This window comes from Tursiops truncatus, chromosome 6, assembly GCF_011762595.2.
Source record: "Tursiops truncatus isolate mTurTru1 chromosome 6, mTurTru1.mat.Y, whole genome shotgun sequence".
NCBI classification, from domain to species: Eukaryota; Metazoa; Chordata; class Mammalia; order Artiodactyla; family Delphinidae; genus Tursiops; species Tursiops truncatus.
In genome coordinates, this window is record NC_047039.1 from 999,187 (window position 1) to 1,017,936 (window position 18,750).

Below are 18,750 nucleotides of genomic sequence, written 5' to 3' on the forward strand. Positions count from 1 at the left end.
CTTGAGATTGAATCCTCCCATCATAAATACCTCAATAGTATAGCAATGGAAATATAAATACCATAGCCATGCATTTAATAATTACCCAAAGGAATTCGATCTTCTTTTAAATAAGGTCATTAAAACTATGAATTCCAAAAGTATATCGTTAAAATAGAGGAGCTTTAGGATTCACTCTCTTTTGACATCTATTTTGGATAAGGAGCATTTTAAACTAGCTTCACTATTCTTTGATTTAATGCCTTCTTACGAGGCCAAAAGCATTTCCTTACTGATTTTATTTTCAACCTTTGGTGTAAATGAAACAGAAATTAACAGGGCTGGTTCTGTCCTGCAACAACTTCTTCAACCTTGCTCCTTGCTTATTTTGCCAAACCATTTTTTTTTTTTTTTAATACCAGCAGCATCGATTGAAGCCCAGAACACTGATCTAGAAATAGTGCTAATCACCAGCAGCTGTACAGGCAGCAAAGGAGCAAAAGCCCCGGGCTCTGCTCACAATATGCAAACCCTGGACCCCTGTTCACAACCCACAAACACTAGGGAACAAAACCCTTAGCTACCTAAATACTGGGAGCTCTTCCCCAGAGTAACAACGTGAAATGGGATCAGAGCCATACCTGGGAAGCCAGCACACACTTCATATCAAACCCCCTACACAACTGGCTATGCTGCCATCGTGGAAAGCGTGCTGCAGTCCATGTGCTTTCTCACTGTTCATAAAACTATTTGGTTTCACAGTGATGGAAATGGAAAGAGTAACAGAAAGCAGCACAAGAACACAGGCTTCATGCTGGTCTGAGACCAATTCTTCACAGAAAAAGCCATCAGGAGACAAACGTCAAAACACATGACGTTAGGGCTTCCCTGGTGGCGCAGTGGTTGAGAGTCCGCCTGCCGATGCAGGGGACACGGGTTCGTGCCCCGGTCAAGGAGGATCCCACATGCCGCGGAGCAGCTGGGCCGTGAGCCATGGCCGCTGAGCCTGCGCGTCCGGAGTCTGTGCTCCGCAACGGGAGAGGCCACAACAGTGAGAGGCCCGCGTACCGCAAAAAAAAAAAACAACGTTAAACACGACATATGTGGAAGTTTAGACAACGCTCTACGTCTGCAAAGCCAGCGTGAAGCACAGAGTGAGCTTTGGAAGCAGGCTGTCTCTCTGGTCAGAAGACAATTCATGTTATTTAAAGCACTAAGGAAGGAAATATTTACCAATTATCTGAGGTATTTGCAAACCTAAGGCGAGTACCTACCAGTTTCTTCAAACAGTTATGGACTAATCTCTCTCTCACAATTTCATATCTTCCTCACCCTTTTTTACTGGCAATAACTTATTTGCTTCAATCATTCAATACATTTACTTTAAAACATTTGCTGACTGACTTCTACACGCTTCCCAGACCACCTTCAACAAATAAGCACAGAAACAACTTTTAGACTGAGGTTATCTAGACTAACCAATTCAGTTGATCAAACGACTCATTTTTTCCTCTAAATGTTCTACAAATAACGGTATTTTAATACACTCTTCAACAAAAATATACACGAGCCAGTAAGTATGCCAGGTTCTGAGTATAAAGTGGTGAATAAGACACAAACCCACTTTCAGGAAATACCCAGTCAATTGAGGAGATGGTGTTAGATGATTCATCACCAGCATGGTGGGTGTCACAGGATGAGAAGTCCAGGGCACTAAGGTAACAGGGACAAGCGTGTGCTATCTAGTTGGTGGGGGGGGGGGGGGGGGAGGCGGAAAGCTTAGGAAGAACTCTTTGGAATAAGGCAAGGATTCATTCTTCTCTTACATGAGATCGAGGAAAGAAACAATAAGTTGTTCCTATAAATGAAAAACAGTAGGAATTTCTACCCTAAGCAGTGTAAATGGCCGAAATTGATGAATTAAGCTCCTTTTCTCTGTTTCCATGCCTCACCCCCCAAAACACACACAATCCCCCAACGTAAGCTCTACGTTACTTACATTAGTCGATTATTTACATAACTGATCACACTGCATGGCAGCCCTCCTTCCCTAAGTGCTGTGTAAACATTCCCTATGTGCCGACATCCTCAAAGCACGTCAAATATTAAGTTCATTTCTTCGGAAACTAGTTTTTTATTTATTGAATATAGTGTGTACTGAGTGCAATTTTTAAAGTCTCTAGCGGAAACAGAAGTGGACTAAACACTATTTACAAAAACACTCCGATGCCCACCTCCTCCAAGCTCAGCCCTCACGCAGCCCAGGCAGAGCTGGCCGTGGTCCTGATTCAGGCCGCTTCATCTGCCTACACTCAAATTTAGCTCTTGGCCTCTGAGAGTCCTTACCAGGTTAAGGAAGTTTCTTTTTGTCTGTAGTTAAGTCTGTTTACAGTAAGTCAGAGAAGCAGTGAGATGCACATTGGTAAAAGGCACTGACACAGGTGTCAGTAAACAGGGGTGGATGCTCTGAAGCTCCCTGGCTCTGTGACATCAGTTACTTCAGCGTCTCCCAGCTCATTGGTCAGCGGTCGTCAGGAGACCATCTCTGCCCCAGACATGCTATTAACTGGGAAGTCTTCACTTGCTCTCCTCCTAGGGTTCAGGGAGCTGGGGTGAGATGGCAAAAGAGCCTTTCCCAAGGTGTTAAATGTGGGTGCATGGAAACCTCCCCGGGGTCCCGGAAATGTGCAATGAAACAGTTTTGCTTTTCTATGAAACGAAGCGATGAACTCTCTGCAACTTAGGGATTCATTTCCACACCATCCTCCTGACTTCTCAAGTAGAAATCACCTCTCCCACACCCCTACATGTATGTTTACATACTAATATTTTAAATGTTTGATGACTAATTAATAGGAACTCCAAGAAATTCAGAAACTGTTTGGAATTCTAAGGAAGTACGGAGAAAAATAAACTTCTGACCCAAAGTGTTGCTGTCCTCCTATAAAACTGACAGAGAGGTCATGATTGCCTGGGGGTAAATACCTGATAAATGCTTCACCCCCCTGTAACTCCCCAGCGCCCAGAGTGCGCTGATTTCAGGAAATGCTCTTTCCTGGGAGGCTCCTACACTTCCCGGCCCCATGCTGTGCTTCTCTTTCCCCCCCACCCCATGCTGTGCTTCTCTTCCCCCCATCCCTCTATTACTTCCACGAGGAAGTTACTGATATGACACGATTCTTTGTCCCAAGTGAACTCATTCCCAAAACTCTTATCTCGGCTACACTGACCTGCCCCTGTATTTGGGTTCAGCCATCACCGCCTGGGCAAGGGGAACGAAGACCCCTGTGAATCTACTCAGCACGGAATAAGGGGCTTCATGTGTAAGTGCTTTCCTATAGATAAGGAACATTAAAGAAACTTAAATGCTGGCTGTTTCCTAGAACTGCTACTTACGTTATCACTCTCTGATGTTCTTATTCTGGGTCCGCTGGTATGTTTGACTAACACAATTTAGATGTCACTAAAGTCAGAAACCAATTCGTCTCTGAACACCCCTGAAATAGCGAAATTCTCTTGCTCATTTGACATAAAACATGAATCACAGCCACTGTCACAGAAGAGAGCGTTCTCGTAAAGACAGTTCCTTTTAGAGTAACAGAGGGAGTGGGCACACCTGCCGCCTCGGTCAGCTACCCCGTGATTGCACTTTGTGGCTTGGGCCATGTTCCCATCCTGACTCAGCACCAAAGTCCACATCCTGTTTCTAAATTACTGGCACCTCTCCACATGCAACCTACCCGACAGAAGCAGTGCTGATCTTGACATAAGATATTTAAACACTCTCTTCTCCTCTTGGGATTTTGTGTCAGCCTTCAGGGAACAGACCCCAGGGCTTCAGCAGTACCACTGATTCCTTGAAGACCCAGACCTCTATTTGTGACTTTTCATCTTTTATTTTTAATGAACATCAATCATTCACTCTTTTTTCCTATTAACTTTGTTCTTGACTCTCCCCTGAGGGATACAGGACTTTTTGGGTTGGCGTATGCAGAAATACTTAGAAGATACCCAAACTGTACTTTCCTTAAACTTGAAAAAAGTATAAGTATGCAGATATAGCCCTCTAACGCAATCTTCACAAAACCCTCTTTTTTCTAACAGTATATGCCTAAATTCTATAATCTAGAGTAATTCTGACTGATAACAATGTTTAACCCAAGTGAATCATGATTGTATTAGCCAAGGTTTTACAACTGTTTCAATAAACTCTGGATAAAAGCTTAGCAGACGTTGCCAAACATTTATACTCTGCAGTAACTTCTGGTACAAAACCATTCAGTCAGTGGGACTGAGTTTACGAGGTTACCTGTGCGTGAGCCTCCGCTGACCAACGCAGACTGCGGTCTGAGAACCTTGAACAATGCACACTTCGTGGCGACTACATTTCAGCCTTAAGCACGGGTCTTTAGTCGGGTCTAGAGCTAAAAAAAAAAAAAGAAAGAGATTGCACAGAAAACATTAAAATAAGTTTCTGTACAATGGAGGTTCTAATCTCATCAAACACAATTTGTTCAGGGAATTTACAGAGCGTTCAGCTGTGTATTTTGTTCACGTTTTTCCTCTATTAAGAGGTACTTTTGCTTCCACTCACGTAACACAGAGTCAACAGAGATTTGTAGTTTAGTCTCATCCATTCTGTTCAGAAGCTGAAATGCACAAACCCCTGTGATCAGACGATGTGTGATCAAAACAGAAACTTTACAACCAAAACTCTCTGTAGTTGCTACTGCCTTCTAAGCATTCAAGGTAGAGAAATGAAGGTAGGGTGTGTTGCTGCAATATTTGTATCAGTGAGGAATTATAAATTATACTTCCGCTTTTCCTGGATGGATGCAGGTGGGCAGAAAAAAAGGCTGAAACCCAAAAGGGTGTCAGTCGACATTAGAGTCTTGGGATCCCCAAGAAAAGTCTACAGCTGTATGCGGGGCTGCCTGAGGGCATCATGGTAGGAAATGAGATGTATTTTCATTTTTAAAGTGTTTGTGCCTGACATCTGAACTACTGTATCTCCAGAAAAAAACCTCTATCTCGGTGGCTGCCAACACAAAACTGTGTAATTTGTTGCTGTGTGTTTTTTTTTTTAATATCAGTTTTACTGCAATATAACTCACATACTATATGATTTATTCTTTTAAAGTTTAAATTTTAGTTAAGATTTGGTTTACTATATGATACATTCTTTTAAATTTTAAAATCTGCAGCATAGTCAAGACCCATACCCCTGTGTTGGAACCCCACAAACGGGAAGATAATCAAAATTGCAGAGGTTCTCCCCAAGGAGCAAGGGATCTGAGCCCCTCAAAGGGCTCCCTAGCCCAGGGGTCGTCATTCAACTCAGCATCAAAAAACAAACAACCCAATGAAAAGTTGGGCAGAAGACCTGAACAGACATTTTCCAAAGAAGACATACAGATGTCAACAGGCACGTGAAAAGATGCTCAACATCGATAATCATGAGGGAAGCGTAAATCAAAACCACAATGAGATATCACCTCACCCCTGTCAGAATGGCTGTTACCCAAAACGCAATAAAAAACAAGTACCGGTAGAGCATGTAGAGAAAAGGGAACCCTTGTGCCCTGTTGGTGGGAATGTAAAGTGGTGCAGCCACTGTGGAAAACAGTATGGAGGTTTCTCAAAAAACTAAAAATAGAACTACCGTATGATCCAGCAATCCCACTCCTGGGTATTTATCCAAAGAAAACAAAAACACACATTTGAATAGATCTATGCCACCCTATGTTCACTGCAGCAGTATTTACAATAGCCAAGACGTGGAAGCAACCTAAGTGTCCACTGACAGATGAATGGATAAAGAAGATGTGGTACATATATATAATGGAATATTACTCAGCCATAAAAAAGAATGAAATAATGCCATTTGCAGCAACATGGATGGACCTGGAGGGTTATTATGCTCAGTGAAATAAGTCAGATGGAGAAAGACAAACACTGTATGATTACATTTATATGTGGAATCTAAAAAACAAAACAAATGAACAAACATAAACAGAAATAGGCTTATAGATACAGAGAATAAGCTGGTGGTTGCCAGAGGGGAGGGGGTGTGGGGGGATGAGTGGAGAGCATGAAATGAGGTACACACCTCTAGTTACAAAGTAAGTAAGGCACAGGATGTAAGGAACCTTATAGGGAATAGCCTCGACAGTATTGTAATAACTTTGTACAGTGACATATGGTAACTAGACTTACTGAGGTGCTCATTTTATAATGTACAGAAATACTGAAGCACTATGTTGTACACCTGAAACAAATATAATATTTTAGGTCAATTATATTTTAATAAAAATTAATTCAATGGTTTTTCAGTATTTGTAAAACTATTAATCAATTTTAGAATAGTATTATCACCTCAAAAACATAACCATACCCTTTAGTTATCACCCTTATTCTCCCAACCTATGACAACCACCTACAGTGGGCACTCGCTAATCGATTTTCTGTCTCTATAGATTTCATACAAATGGAATCATATAATATGTGGTCTTTTCTGAGTGGTTTCCTTCATTTAGAACAATGTTTTCAAGGTCCAACCATGTTATAGCTGCATCCTTACTTCATTCTTTCATGTTGCTGAATAATATTCCATTGCGTGGCTATTCTACATTTACTTGTCCATTCACTAGTTGACAGGCATTGTGTTGTTGACACCTTGTCTCTAGCTTAAATAATACAGCTATTGGTGATCTCTATTGGTGATGCTTAGTGATATTTTGTTGTGATTTATTATGGGGCGGAGGCCAGAGAGGGAGTTGGTATAGATAAGGAAAAGGCTGAGTGTCCAGTTTGGGTACAGGTCAAAGTTGAGAGAGAGAATCCAGGAAACACAGCAAGCTGAAAATAAAATTCCAGTGCACGTAAAAGAATAAAGCCAGGGTGACCAGAGGAATGTGCATTTGGAATCTTAAAAAGTATCTGGGAGGACCCTGGGCTTTTCACTGGACATGAAACGTAGATTTGAGCCAGTCTTTTGTAGACAAACGTAGGTAAACTAGAGCTAATATGTGGTGTATGAATAGAACTTAGTTTTACGAATATGTTAAATCTTAGGCATATTTAGTCAATAACCTAAATAAATGGGTTCATTTTGACAATCAATGAATCCAATGAAATATGTATATAAAGATATATGTGTATATATATATATTGCATATAGACAGATATAGATAGATACATATTTTCTTCCTTTAAAAATACAAAGTATAGGGCCTCCCTGGTGGCGCAATGGTTAAGAATCCTCCTGCCAGTGCAGGGGACGCGGGTTCGAGCCCTGGTCCGGGAAGATCCCACATGCCGCGGAGTCACTGAACCTGTGCACCACAACTACTGAGCCTGCGCTCTACAGCCCGCGAGCCACAACTACTGAAGCCCACGCGCTTGGAGCCCGAGCTCCGCAACAAGAGAAGCCACCACAATGAGAAGCCCCTGCACCGCAACGAAGACCCAACGCACCCAAAAATAAATAAGTAAAATAAATTTATAAAAAAAAATACAAAGTCTATCTGTGTAAAACTTTTATTTGAGATTTCAAACAAACATGAAGTTTAAAATAAAGAATATGAACACATATATTGATAAAATATTCCCTAACAGACATAGCATGATGTTGGGTCGGCCAAAAAGATCTTACGGAAAAACCCAAATGAACTTTTTGGGCAATCCGATAAAATGGTCAAGACATTAAACACATGTATTTGCAACACAAATCTCCCATTTCCTCCAGTCTAAGCAAAACACCTTCTGACAAGCAATGATTAGCTCAACTATATTTTCTCTTAATTTCTAAGTAGTATCAAAAATTAAGATAAACTATATTATTTTATTCCCTATAAAACATTAAGCATTCTTTGTTCAGTATGAAAATGCAAATTTCTGGGACATTCTCATTATACCGTCACAGTTTAAACTGCCACTAATTTAAAAACTATTATACCTTGGAATACCTTGGAATCATACGATTTCTTGTTGGACAACGTAAAAGAAAAACATACAATAACTTAGTACACATTAAAAATGTCTTGAGCTATTTCTAGTCCTCAGTCTATTTTGATTTTTAATTATTAATATGACTTTTAAATATTGATTAAAATTAAAGAATTCTGTCTAACAACTAAACAATGACATTGCACCTACAACTGTGCCTTGTAAACGTACATGTCATATATTCATTGTTGATATAGTTAATCTAGGACATCATTCTAAAAAAGGAATGTTTCCACTCAAATAAAACACTATATAGTACATATAAAACTATCACGGTTAATCTAATCTAATTGTACTTTGAATGGTATAGTTAGTTATTTCTTTCAGTTTTCTTTACCTTATACAGCCCACATTAGGTAATTTTCAAAAGTTCCATGACCCTCTTATGTTATATCTATTTAATAAGATAGATCAGAACTCAAAAATTGATATAGAGTGAGAAGGAAATTATCAGAACAAATACAGCACATGAAAAAGAATTTAATGCAAGTTTGGCATAAAACTTTACATAAATGATCAAATGAAAGAGCAGGAGCCTTTGTCAAGAGATGGAAAATATAACAGAAAGTGAACATGAGGAAGCCCGTACGGAGAATCTGCAACAAGAAGACGACACTTTCTGTGCATGTGATTTTAACCATCTGTACTTTTGAGTAGAACTCACATTGTTGGCAGCTTACAACTATAAAACATCACAGGCTATAAATACAGATGCCTGAGATTTTATTCTTGAAATCACAACAATGACACAACCATTTTCCTCTTGGCTGAAGCCCATGGATCACAACCAATCCTGTATCTTAGAGGCTGGATAAAACCATGTCCGGCTGCGCTCCGTTCTTTCCATCTTTTTCTTTCTTTTTTTTTTTTGCGGTACGCGGGCCTCTCACTGCTGTGGCCTCTGCCGTTGCGGAGCACAGGCTCCGGACGCACAGGCTCAGCAGCCATGGCTCATGGGCCCAGCCACTCCGCGGCATGTGGGATCTTCCCAGACCGGGGCACGAACCCATGTCCCCTGCATCAGCAGGAGGACTCTCAACCACTGCGCTACTAGGGAAGCCCCTTTCCATCTTTTTCAAATTACCTAATCCTATTCTATCCTGCATTAGTGTTTTTAACTTTCTCTCAATCACCCAGTAAAGCCACACCTAGGAAGATTTCAGCTAGTGTGTTCAATTCACTTGGTTATGTTCTTTTCTTCATCTACTAATCTAATAATAATAATCTAATAATTCAAAAATCTTTCTCATTGATATGAACTAACCTGAGGACTTAACTGATATTTTTTTTCTCCTTTTATTACTGAAGTATAGTTGATTTATATTATATAAGTTACAAGTCTACAACATTTGATTGTTACAAGTGTACAACAAGTGATTCACGATTTTTAAAGGTTACTCTCCATTTATAATTATCATAAAATACTGGCTATATTCCCTGTGCTGTACAATATATACTTGTAACTTATACCTAATAGCTTGTACCTCTTACTCCCCTGCCCACTAGTAACGACTAGTTTGTTCTCTGTATCCGAGAGTCTGTCTCTTTTTTGTTATATTAACTAGTTTGTGGTATTTTTTAGATTCCACATATAAGCGTTTCTTTGTCTGACTTACCCATGTTACTGCAAATAGCAAAATTTCGTTCTTTTCATTGTGCTCCTAAAGTGCAGTGTTGCATTTCAGCACACATGACACCACATAACCTACGTGCTCGCCACAGACTCAACCCTTTAACTGGAAGAGAGACGAATAAATAGCTAAGGAGAATACACTGTTGGGTGTAAATTATATACGTGTGTGTGTGTGTGTGTGTGTATTTAGCTTTGTGGTAACAAACACACACGCAGATGAAGGGATTATATAATGGTGAGAGGATTCCCTATTCAGGGAGTGACAGACAGTTCAGGATCAGTAAAATGCAAATGTGGGTGATACCAGCAAGTAGTGTGGGAAAACACTGGAGATGAAGATGGAAGCTTCTGACCCACTGGAGTTTCACCTTGTCAGTAATGCTACATGGTCGAGGGATTTTGAGTTGGGGAGGGGTGTAATGAGGTTTGTCACACACAAGAATCTGGAGATGCTCTGAAGAATACGTGATCAACAGGGAAACTAACAAAATGTTAGCATCAAGGAGAGAAGGGATAAGGAAGATGTGCACCACAGGGCAGGGCAGAAATGGTTTCAGGGGCTCAGGCAACGCCTGGTTTGAACAGGTGTGTGGAGGCAGCAGCCTGAATCCACTGAAGAAACTTCCTGATTCTCCCTTCCACTATGTACACTTTGTCCGACATTAATATTGCTGTAACTGCTTTTCTTCTTCTGATTTATATTTTCCTGGTGAACTTTTCCTCCAATCCCTTTATTTTTCAATTCTTAATTTTTATATTGTAAAGGCAGCTTTCGAAACCCTTAGGTGGATTTAGAAGCCCAACCTAAGACAATTTATCTCTTTTTCTGTTTTACCTATTGTAATTTTTTTTTACTATAATTGGACTCTTTTCTATCATGTTATTTTGTGCTTTCTATTTCGCAGTGTTCTTTTTCCTTTGCTTTTCTTTCCCCTTTCCTGCCTCACAGTGTATTGGTTGTATTTTGTTCATTTAGCACCTTTGTCCTTCCTGCTAGTTTGGAAATTATGACATCTCTTTAGTTGTTTACATGCACAGCTGGCATAACTGATAAGAACACCCATATAGTAAGTAGTTCGTCCTCCTTCTGAAGGGAACTAGGACCTTCGAACACATCAGCATCAGATCTTTGAAATTCAGTTTCCTCACCATTTTCTCTCTCTTTTTTTTTAAAGAGGATGTTGGGGGTAGGAGTTTATTAATTAATTTATTTATTTTTGGCTGTGTTGGGTCTTCGCTTCTGTGCGAGGGCTTTCTCTAGTTGTGGCAAGCAGGGGCCACTCTTCATCGCGGTGCACGGGCCTCTTGCTGTCGCGGCCTCTCTTGTTGCAGAGCACAGGCTCCAGACGCACAGGCTCAGTAGTTGTGGCTCACGGGCCTAGTTGCTCCGCAGTATGTGGGATCCTCCCAGACCAGGGCTCGAACCCATGTCCCCTGCATTAGCAGGCAGATTCTCAACCACTGCGCCACCAGGGAAGCCCCCCATTTTCTATTAGTTACACCACACGTTACCACCCCACCCCTGCAAATTAGTCATTATTTCTATTATTATTATTTTTACTGACACAGCTCATCTAAAATTATCAACTCTACCAATTTATGCCCATCATTGCTTCCTGCAGTTCACTCTTCCTTTTGGGTTTTCTTGTATTATTTCCTCCTATTTGTTGAAGCACATCCTTTTGTGATTGTTTCAACAAGCACAATTTGCGCTCTGCCTTCGATATTTATTTACTTTTCGGAATGTATCTTTATTTTTCAACCCCCCTTAAAGGATAATTTAGCTGTGCCTGGAACTTTATTTGATAATTATTTTTTCTTTACCACAATAAAGATATCATTTCATGTTCTTCTGCCATCAGATGCCACTAACTAGTACGTCTGCTCGCCGTCCATGTAGGCAATCATTCTTTACCTCCTGAATATTATAATATTTTGTTATCATCAAAATTTTGTGCTTTGGAATGTTTATGTCCAGCTAATCTAGTGAACATCTAAGCAAATGCACCCTTCTGAATTTTAACTGGTAACATAAAGCATATTTAGGTGATAAGAGAACTATTTAGCAGTTGGTATAAAACCAAGAAAACAAAGACTCAGTTGGATATTCATCATGATTTACGAGCAGGTGAACTGTGCCACTGAGAGTTGGGTTTAAATTTTGGAAAAATGTCAACATCACTAAATAGTAAAATCAACATACATATCAGCATTCACTCGGAACCTGTCTCTTTAAGCTTAATTGGACGCTTTTACAAAAAATGAAGTAATCTGCAACCCCAAAATGAGGTTAAAAACCTTCCTCATGGTTCAAGAAGGAAGCATCAAATATGCTTTTGTTGCTTTTCTAACAATAGTTCACTTCACTATAACTCTACGGCGTGAAACTAAAGGAAGAAGTGGTCTTCTAGGGAATTTTTTACACCTTGCCAGATGTTATAATGAAAGGCTGTGCAAGTGAGCAGCATGGAAAACAGACTAATGCCTGAGAGTTAATTAGACTTTTGACAGCCAGTTTTATGGTGTTAAATGTGATTAAATGTAGCCTCCAGTCTTTGCAGTGACTTTTAGTTTGAAACCTTACTATCATTTCAGTTACATAAAATCCACCCACTCTAACTTGGTGTCCCCACTACAAACACTTCATGTGGAGGTCTACACAATTCACAGATTCAGATGCAACGGCTTGATTAATTTATTTTGTAATAAACATATATCAAATATAAGAGTGTTTATTTCAATAATATCCTATCTTATAAAGGTGTATTAAATGCAACTGCCTACTGCATTGATCAAAGTTAATGAAAACTCCAGGAGCCACAAGGCACAATCTCTTCCTAGAGTTGTTCTGCTCTAGTCAAAGACTGATGAAGATTTTCAACATGACATTCTCTTCAGTTCTTTATCATCCTTTTTCTTTGTCAATACATCATATTGACTCTTAAAGTGATAAATGCTAATAGTGTTTCTTTTATAAAGTAGATGCATTCCAGAAAAATTGGTTACGTGTAAAACTCATTATTTTTACTGGTTTCCATTTTCAAATCTATTATTTCATATATAAAGATGATGACATCTAATCTCCATCATAAAGGTTTATATCTGGGATTTTCTTTCCAATATTAGAGCTAAACATACCTATGATTTGGTTCACATTTACTAAAGGGCTGCCTGAAACAGAATCATAAGGAAAAGTCCCTAAAAATACAACAATAACAGCTTGTCTTATGAAATAATGTTTCCCTACAGTTCCTGCTTATGTTCCCTAACTATTCTATACCCAATGTCTTCACCTATAAATGGAAGAAATTGGGCTAATTCTAAAATATAAAATAACATATTCTATAATTGTGTGCTTTAACTGACCTGGGAGCCGTGACATTAAAAAATAAGAAATAATTTAGAAAATGAGCACTGAGTTGAAAATGTTTATGTGACTTTGCGTAAATGTGTGTTAACTGCCTAGAACATTTGCAGATGTACAGAAAGTACTCCATTTGCCCATTCTTGTTTGTATTCTAAGTGACAGTTATTAAAGTTGTACAAAACTTCTGTAACTTGCCAGGCAGCTACAAGCACCTACCCTGAGCCACACTCTGCCCTCGATCAGGCCACTGACTCTAAGCTCACTGCTTCCTGAAGTAAACTCTACTCTTCCGTTTTTGCCTATTTAAAAGGAAAAATGATAATGTCCACATGCATTCTTTCTGAAAGGACAATGAAGCTAATCCCTAAGAGACACAATCAGGGCTTCTAAACACCTGCACGCTTCGTCCTGAAACAGAGGCAAACGTCTGATGCTGAGGCAGAGCAAAGGGGAGGAACTGACCCAGGAACCCACGGCTCCTCCCAGACTTGGGATGCAGACCTCGCTGGAGAAAGCGACCACCCACTGGGTGCCTGAGCGTCTGGCTGACAGGACGGAGCTGGTCCACAGTCTGGAGAGCAGGCAACACCGTCCCACTGCCCCATGGCTGGTATGGGTGCACCCAGGCTGGAGGGAGGGACTGCAGCTGGGGGGCACCAGGAAGCCTCCACCCACGTGCGGCTCAGCTGGCGCTGACAGGAGTGTGCTCGTGGGGACCCTGAGTATCGGGCATCCATTCTCCAGTGCAAGACCTGGGGTGTGAGGCGTCCCCTGAGCCTGGGGTGTGCAAGCCTGCCTTGGGGTGCAGCTGGGGTGCAGACCCCCGCCTGTCTCCATCATGTACCCCTGCCAAGACATAAGGAGAAACAAGAGAGAAAAGCCCCCCCACCCCCCGCTATGCAACGCCCTTGGAGCCCCTCTACTGACAAAGCTGAACTTTGTGTTGGCTACAAAGGCCATGTGCTCCCGGATCCAGCTCCACGGCTGCAGAGAAAGGTGGGTTGAGAGATGACAGGACATAAACTGACGCCCTGCATGACCTCTCTGGAACGCAGTTCAGTGCTTTGTTATACAGTTAAACCACACTACATCTATGAATTCAGCCAAGATAATTTTCTTGCATGTTCACAAAAAGACTATTACAAAAATGTTTGTGGCATCCACAGTTATAAGAAAGAAATACCCATCAGCGGAGGAGTGAATCAACAAATTGTTGTCATGCAGACAGAATACTACCCAACAATAAAACAGACCCCAAAAAACAACCCCGAAACATGCAAAAATGTTGGCTGAGTCTCAAAAACATTATACCGAACAAAAAATAGTAGACGTGAGATACACACATAGTGTAGTTCCATGTACATCAAATTCTAGAGCAAGCTAAACTAAATTAAATGAAAGAAGTCCGAACAGCTCAGAGCAGGGATGGCTTGGGTCGGGCCAGGACGGGGGACGGGGCCGGGGGGTAGGAGAGAGGGCAGAGCAGACAGGGTGAGGAAGGTTTGTTCTCTATTTCTACTTCGACTGAGGTGGTATTAATTCAATGATCTGCATCCACAAAAATGGATCAAAGTGTATATTTTAATTTATTTCACTTTATTTTATGTAAATCGTGCATCAGTAAAAATGAGGAAAGCCTCATTTCCTCCTTTTTACGAGACTTTCAAAAGAAAAATCTCCATTCTCCAAGATAATATTTAGGGCCTTCTCCATGAACTACCTCAGCCCAGCAGAGGACACAATCAAAAATCAAAGATGACACATTTCACCTGAAACTTAGATACTGAAAATCAAGCCTTCCCCATCAGTGAAGCATGTTCTTTTATAAGGTAACTATTGTACACTAAGGACAGGTAAAGTCAATGAAAAACAAGTAATGACAGGAAAAAGAATGCAGAACTAGATCTCCCTTTCTCAAATGTGCACTTATAGGCTGTTGGTAACGTCCACAAAAGACTTCCACGTAACCGCTGGGATCTTAACATCTTAAATATGGAAAGAGGTTTTAAGTGCGCCCAGACTTTTAAAATGAAGACGGTTTTACAGAACCAGTGATAATACTGGCTGAAGTAACGAATTAGTAGAAATCATAACTAAATGCTTTTTAACAGACATAGTCATCTTCAGAACACATTTTATGAGTTAAATCTTTTAAAATATTTGTCAAATATCCCTTCTTTCAGGTCGATGGCGCTCAAACAGCTGTGAACACAACCATAACAGACCATCCTGACAAAGCCCGACGGTAATGACCCCGGCAGGTGAGTGAGCCTCGAGGGTCTTCCGCAGCCTTCAGTGTGTCGTTTCCAGTTAATATCATCGCTTACAAAAGACAGTCCTCTGCAAAGGATGGATCGGACGGTTGTTAAATGAAGATTCCATTGACTGCCACCGACTCAGCACGATTAGATTAAATTCCAAACAACCAGCACAACGAAATCAGAGGACAGTGCATCTTCTGATACTCACAGCCCTTTTCAGTCAGCTTATTCACCTGGTACAAATGAAAATGACTAACTGCTATGTCCTAGAGGACCGCAGCTCTAGCACTGACCTACCAGCTCAATGGTTTGCCATTGTAACCACACAGGACCCTCTGGGGCCTACGCATGTCCAGACCCCCTACCGTGTTCTCTGCCTGCCTCCTGTTTGTCGAAAAGCTTTAGCCTCCTTGGCCTTTCCCGAGTTACAAAGAATACATTTAATCAGAAAAGTGAGAAATTCCAGAAAGAAAGGAAAATAGTCAAACAAGACAAAATAATAATACTTTAGCCACTGAACAAAGTCAAGGACCTTTAGTCCCTCCTCCAGGACTATAGATAACATTCTGAGCCATGGCCTTTGAGCTGTTTTGCAGAGACTGAAACCTCTGCCAGGTGGGAGAAGTTAACTCTCTGCTGCCCACAAGCACGTAGACCCCAGACCAGTTGGAACCAGGTTGATGATGCTGATTTCCGATGACCTCACCACCAGCCAACCAGAAGAGTGTCCATGAGCTGATCACACACCCCGTAACACTTTCCCTCACTCTGTCTTTAAAATCCCTTCCCTGAAAGTCTTCGGCGAGTTTGGGTGCTTGAAGCACTAGGTGCCCTGCAATCCTTGTTTGGCGCCTGCAATGAACCCTGCACTTTGCTTCACCACGACCCGACGTCAGGGGACTGGCTTTACTGCGCGTGGGTGAGTGGACCCGAGTTTGGCTCCGTAACGCCACCACGTCCAGCGAGTTACCATCCCCAACACCTAATTTAGAAATCTAAAGACACTGGAAATTGTTGCTGACTGAGGCATTTATCCAAATATCCAAAACACTCAAAAAGTCTTCCTAGTCACTGTTTTGGGTTTGTAAATGGACAAGGCAATGGGGTCCGATCAGGCCTAAACCAGAGCAGCATCCGGTCCTGGCACAAAAGCCGAGAATGACAAGATGCGGCTCCACATAGAACACGTGGAATCAGCAGCGATGAACGGCTGCATAGTTGTTAATAGTAAATATTAGAAATGTGTCTTTCTGACGAGGCTATCGGGAAATAAAAGGAACAGAATGAAAACAACACCATGTAACAACCATCACGAAACTGAAGCATCATTTCACCACATTCTCTGACCTTCTTGTGCTCAGTGGTTGTAACCCTGAGACTGCATCTAACTGGCCGAATGTAAGGAAAAGAGAGCAGCACGGTCACCGACTTCTTGCATTCACAGCCCCATGGTACATCCTTATTTCAGCTGAGAGGGGGACGTCCCGGGGCTTTAGGATGTCGGCCACCACGGCGACATGTGCTGTGTGTCCTAGACAAGCGACCAGACAGCTCCTGGAAACACCTGTGGACGAAGCTGGAGGGAACGTCCACTGAGTGGAGGCCCCCGACCTTGCTGCCCTGACACACAGCCGAGAGCCCCCCTGACAGGTGCTGATGTGCTAAGTGGGTTCTGTTAGGGGCCAACCTCACAGAACCCAGCCTGCTGGGCAGGTGGCAGGCGGCCTGGAAGACAGAGTCCCCGTCGCCCAGCAGGAAATACTCTGTCAGGCGGTCACATGCTAGGACTGTCAGGCAGGTGAGAAGTTTACTGAGCCTCCGGGAGAAGTGTTGGGAAAGTACTTGCCAGTTTCCAAAAAGAATAGCAGCATAAATTCAAAGTTTCTCTATAACATCCAAGTACCCACCTTTGCAGGAATATTAAAAGTGTCTTGAATACACATTGTTTTTAATAACATTGTTTAACATCATTTTTCTCTATAAAAATAATCATCTCCTGATTTCTCACTGCCAAAAGAAAAAGAAGGGACTTCCCTGGTGGTCCAGTGGTTAAGAGTCCACGCTTCCACTGCAGGGGGCACAGGTTCGATCCCTGGTCGAGGAACTAAGATACTGCATGCCTCAGGGAGTGGCATAGAATAAATAAAATAAAATATAAAATAATAAAAGAAAAGAGGGCTTCCCTGGTAGTGCAGTGGTTGAGAGTCCGCCTGCCGATGCAGGGGACACGGGTTCGTGCCCCGGTCCGGGAAGATCCCACATGCCGCAGAGCGGCTGGGGCTGTGAGCCATGGCCGCTGAGCCTGCGCGTCCGGAGCCTGTGCTCCGCAACGGCAGAGGCCACAAGAGTGAGAGGCCCACGTACCGAAAAAAAAAATAAATAAATAAAAGAAAAGGGAAAAAAAGTGCTCACCTCTAAAACCCACTAAATCAAATAAAACACCAATCTAGGCACAATTAGTCCTGGCAGCATGGAGAAAAGGGAGGTGGTGAGGTGGGATGCATCCGTTTCTTAAGGCCAGAATAAAAAGGGGAAGGTACCAGTGAGGGAGGAGTTGAAAATATCTCACAATCTCTTAGATCCACTAAACCAGGTGAGTTTCCTGAGCATGTAACTGCAGAAACAGTAGGTGAATTGCATCATGTATTGAAACTGGATTAACAAAATATTATTATTTTATGCAATTCATGAAGTATAGACTGTAAGAATGTTGGAGCTTGAAAAAAATTAATCTTTAAACAAAAGGTTCAGACTCACTGTTTGAAATAATAAAATGATTTTTTTTTAGGGCAAGTATTTACTATTTCGAAGACAAAAAAATTAACATCTACTCATTCATTGCATTTTTATTTAACTTGTCTTAAATAATTTACTTATAAAGAAATCACCCAAATTTCATTGCTGCCATTTCTTGCCAGCTGGTCCTGGTTGGAGAAAAATGTTAGGGAAGATGATTATAGTAAGATCTGGTGATGCCCATGCATCAACCCTCTGAACGCAAATGTAAGTGAACAGTGACGGGCAACTGGTCCCATTTCTCCCAGACACGTTCTCAAGGTGGTCCTGAAGTTCTCATCCGGGGATGGTGACTTAGGCGAGGAAGACAGGGCAGGGAAACGTCAGAAGGCGAGTCCCACACCTGCCCTGGTCTCCCCGCGCGGTCTCCCCAGGTCAGGAGGACAAAACTGGCACCAACTAATCTGAGTCAGATTCCTGGACTCACAGCCACCGTCCTGGTAGTTACAGCAGCCACGTGACCAGAATGTTCCACAACCCTACAGAGACAGGTCAACGACCACTACCAGGGACCCACACGGCAGCACAAAGGAAGATAATTTTGGAAAGCACGGACGGGCCCAGGGACAAGAGGACGCACAGACTTGCCTGGAAGATTCTGAGCTTACATGATGCATAATGGACATTTTCACTGCTTAAACGTTTTTGGCCCCCATCTGCCTTATGCTGGGGTTTACCATGTACACTTGGAAGTCAACACCTGGAGT

At 41.8% G+C, this 18,750-nt stretch overlaps 1 protein-coding gene across 1 annotated transcript in view; it reads right to left on the minus strand.

Moving 5' to 3' along the window:
- The window catches only part of SPOCK3 (SPARC (osteonectin), cwcv and kazal like domains proteoglycan 3), a 434,386-nt gene that overhangs the window by 261,747 nt on the left and 153,889 nt on the right, over positions 1-18,750 (minus strand). The window contains exon 4 of the mRNA XM_073805699.1: positions 4,289-4,403. Coding sequence (XP_073661800.1) covers positions 4,289-4,403 — 115 coding nt within the window. The remainder of the gene's footprint in view (positions 1-4,288; positions 4,404-18,750) is intronic.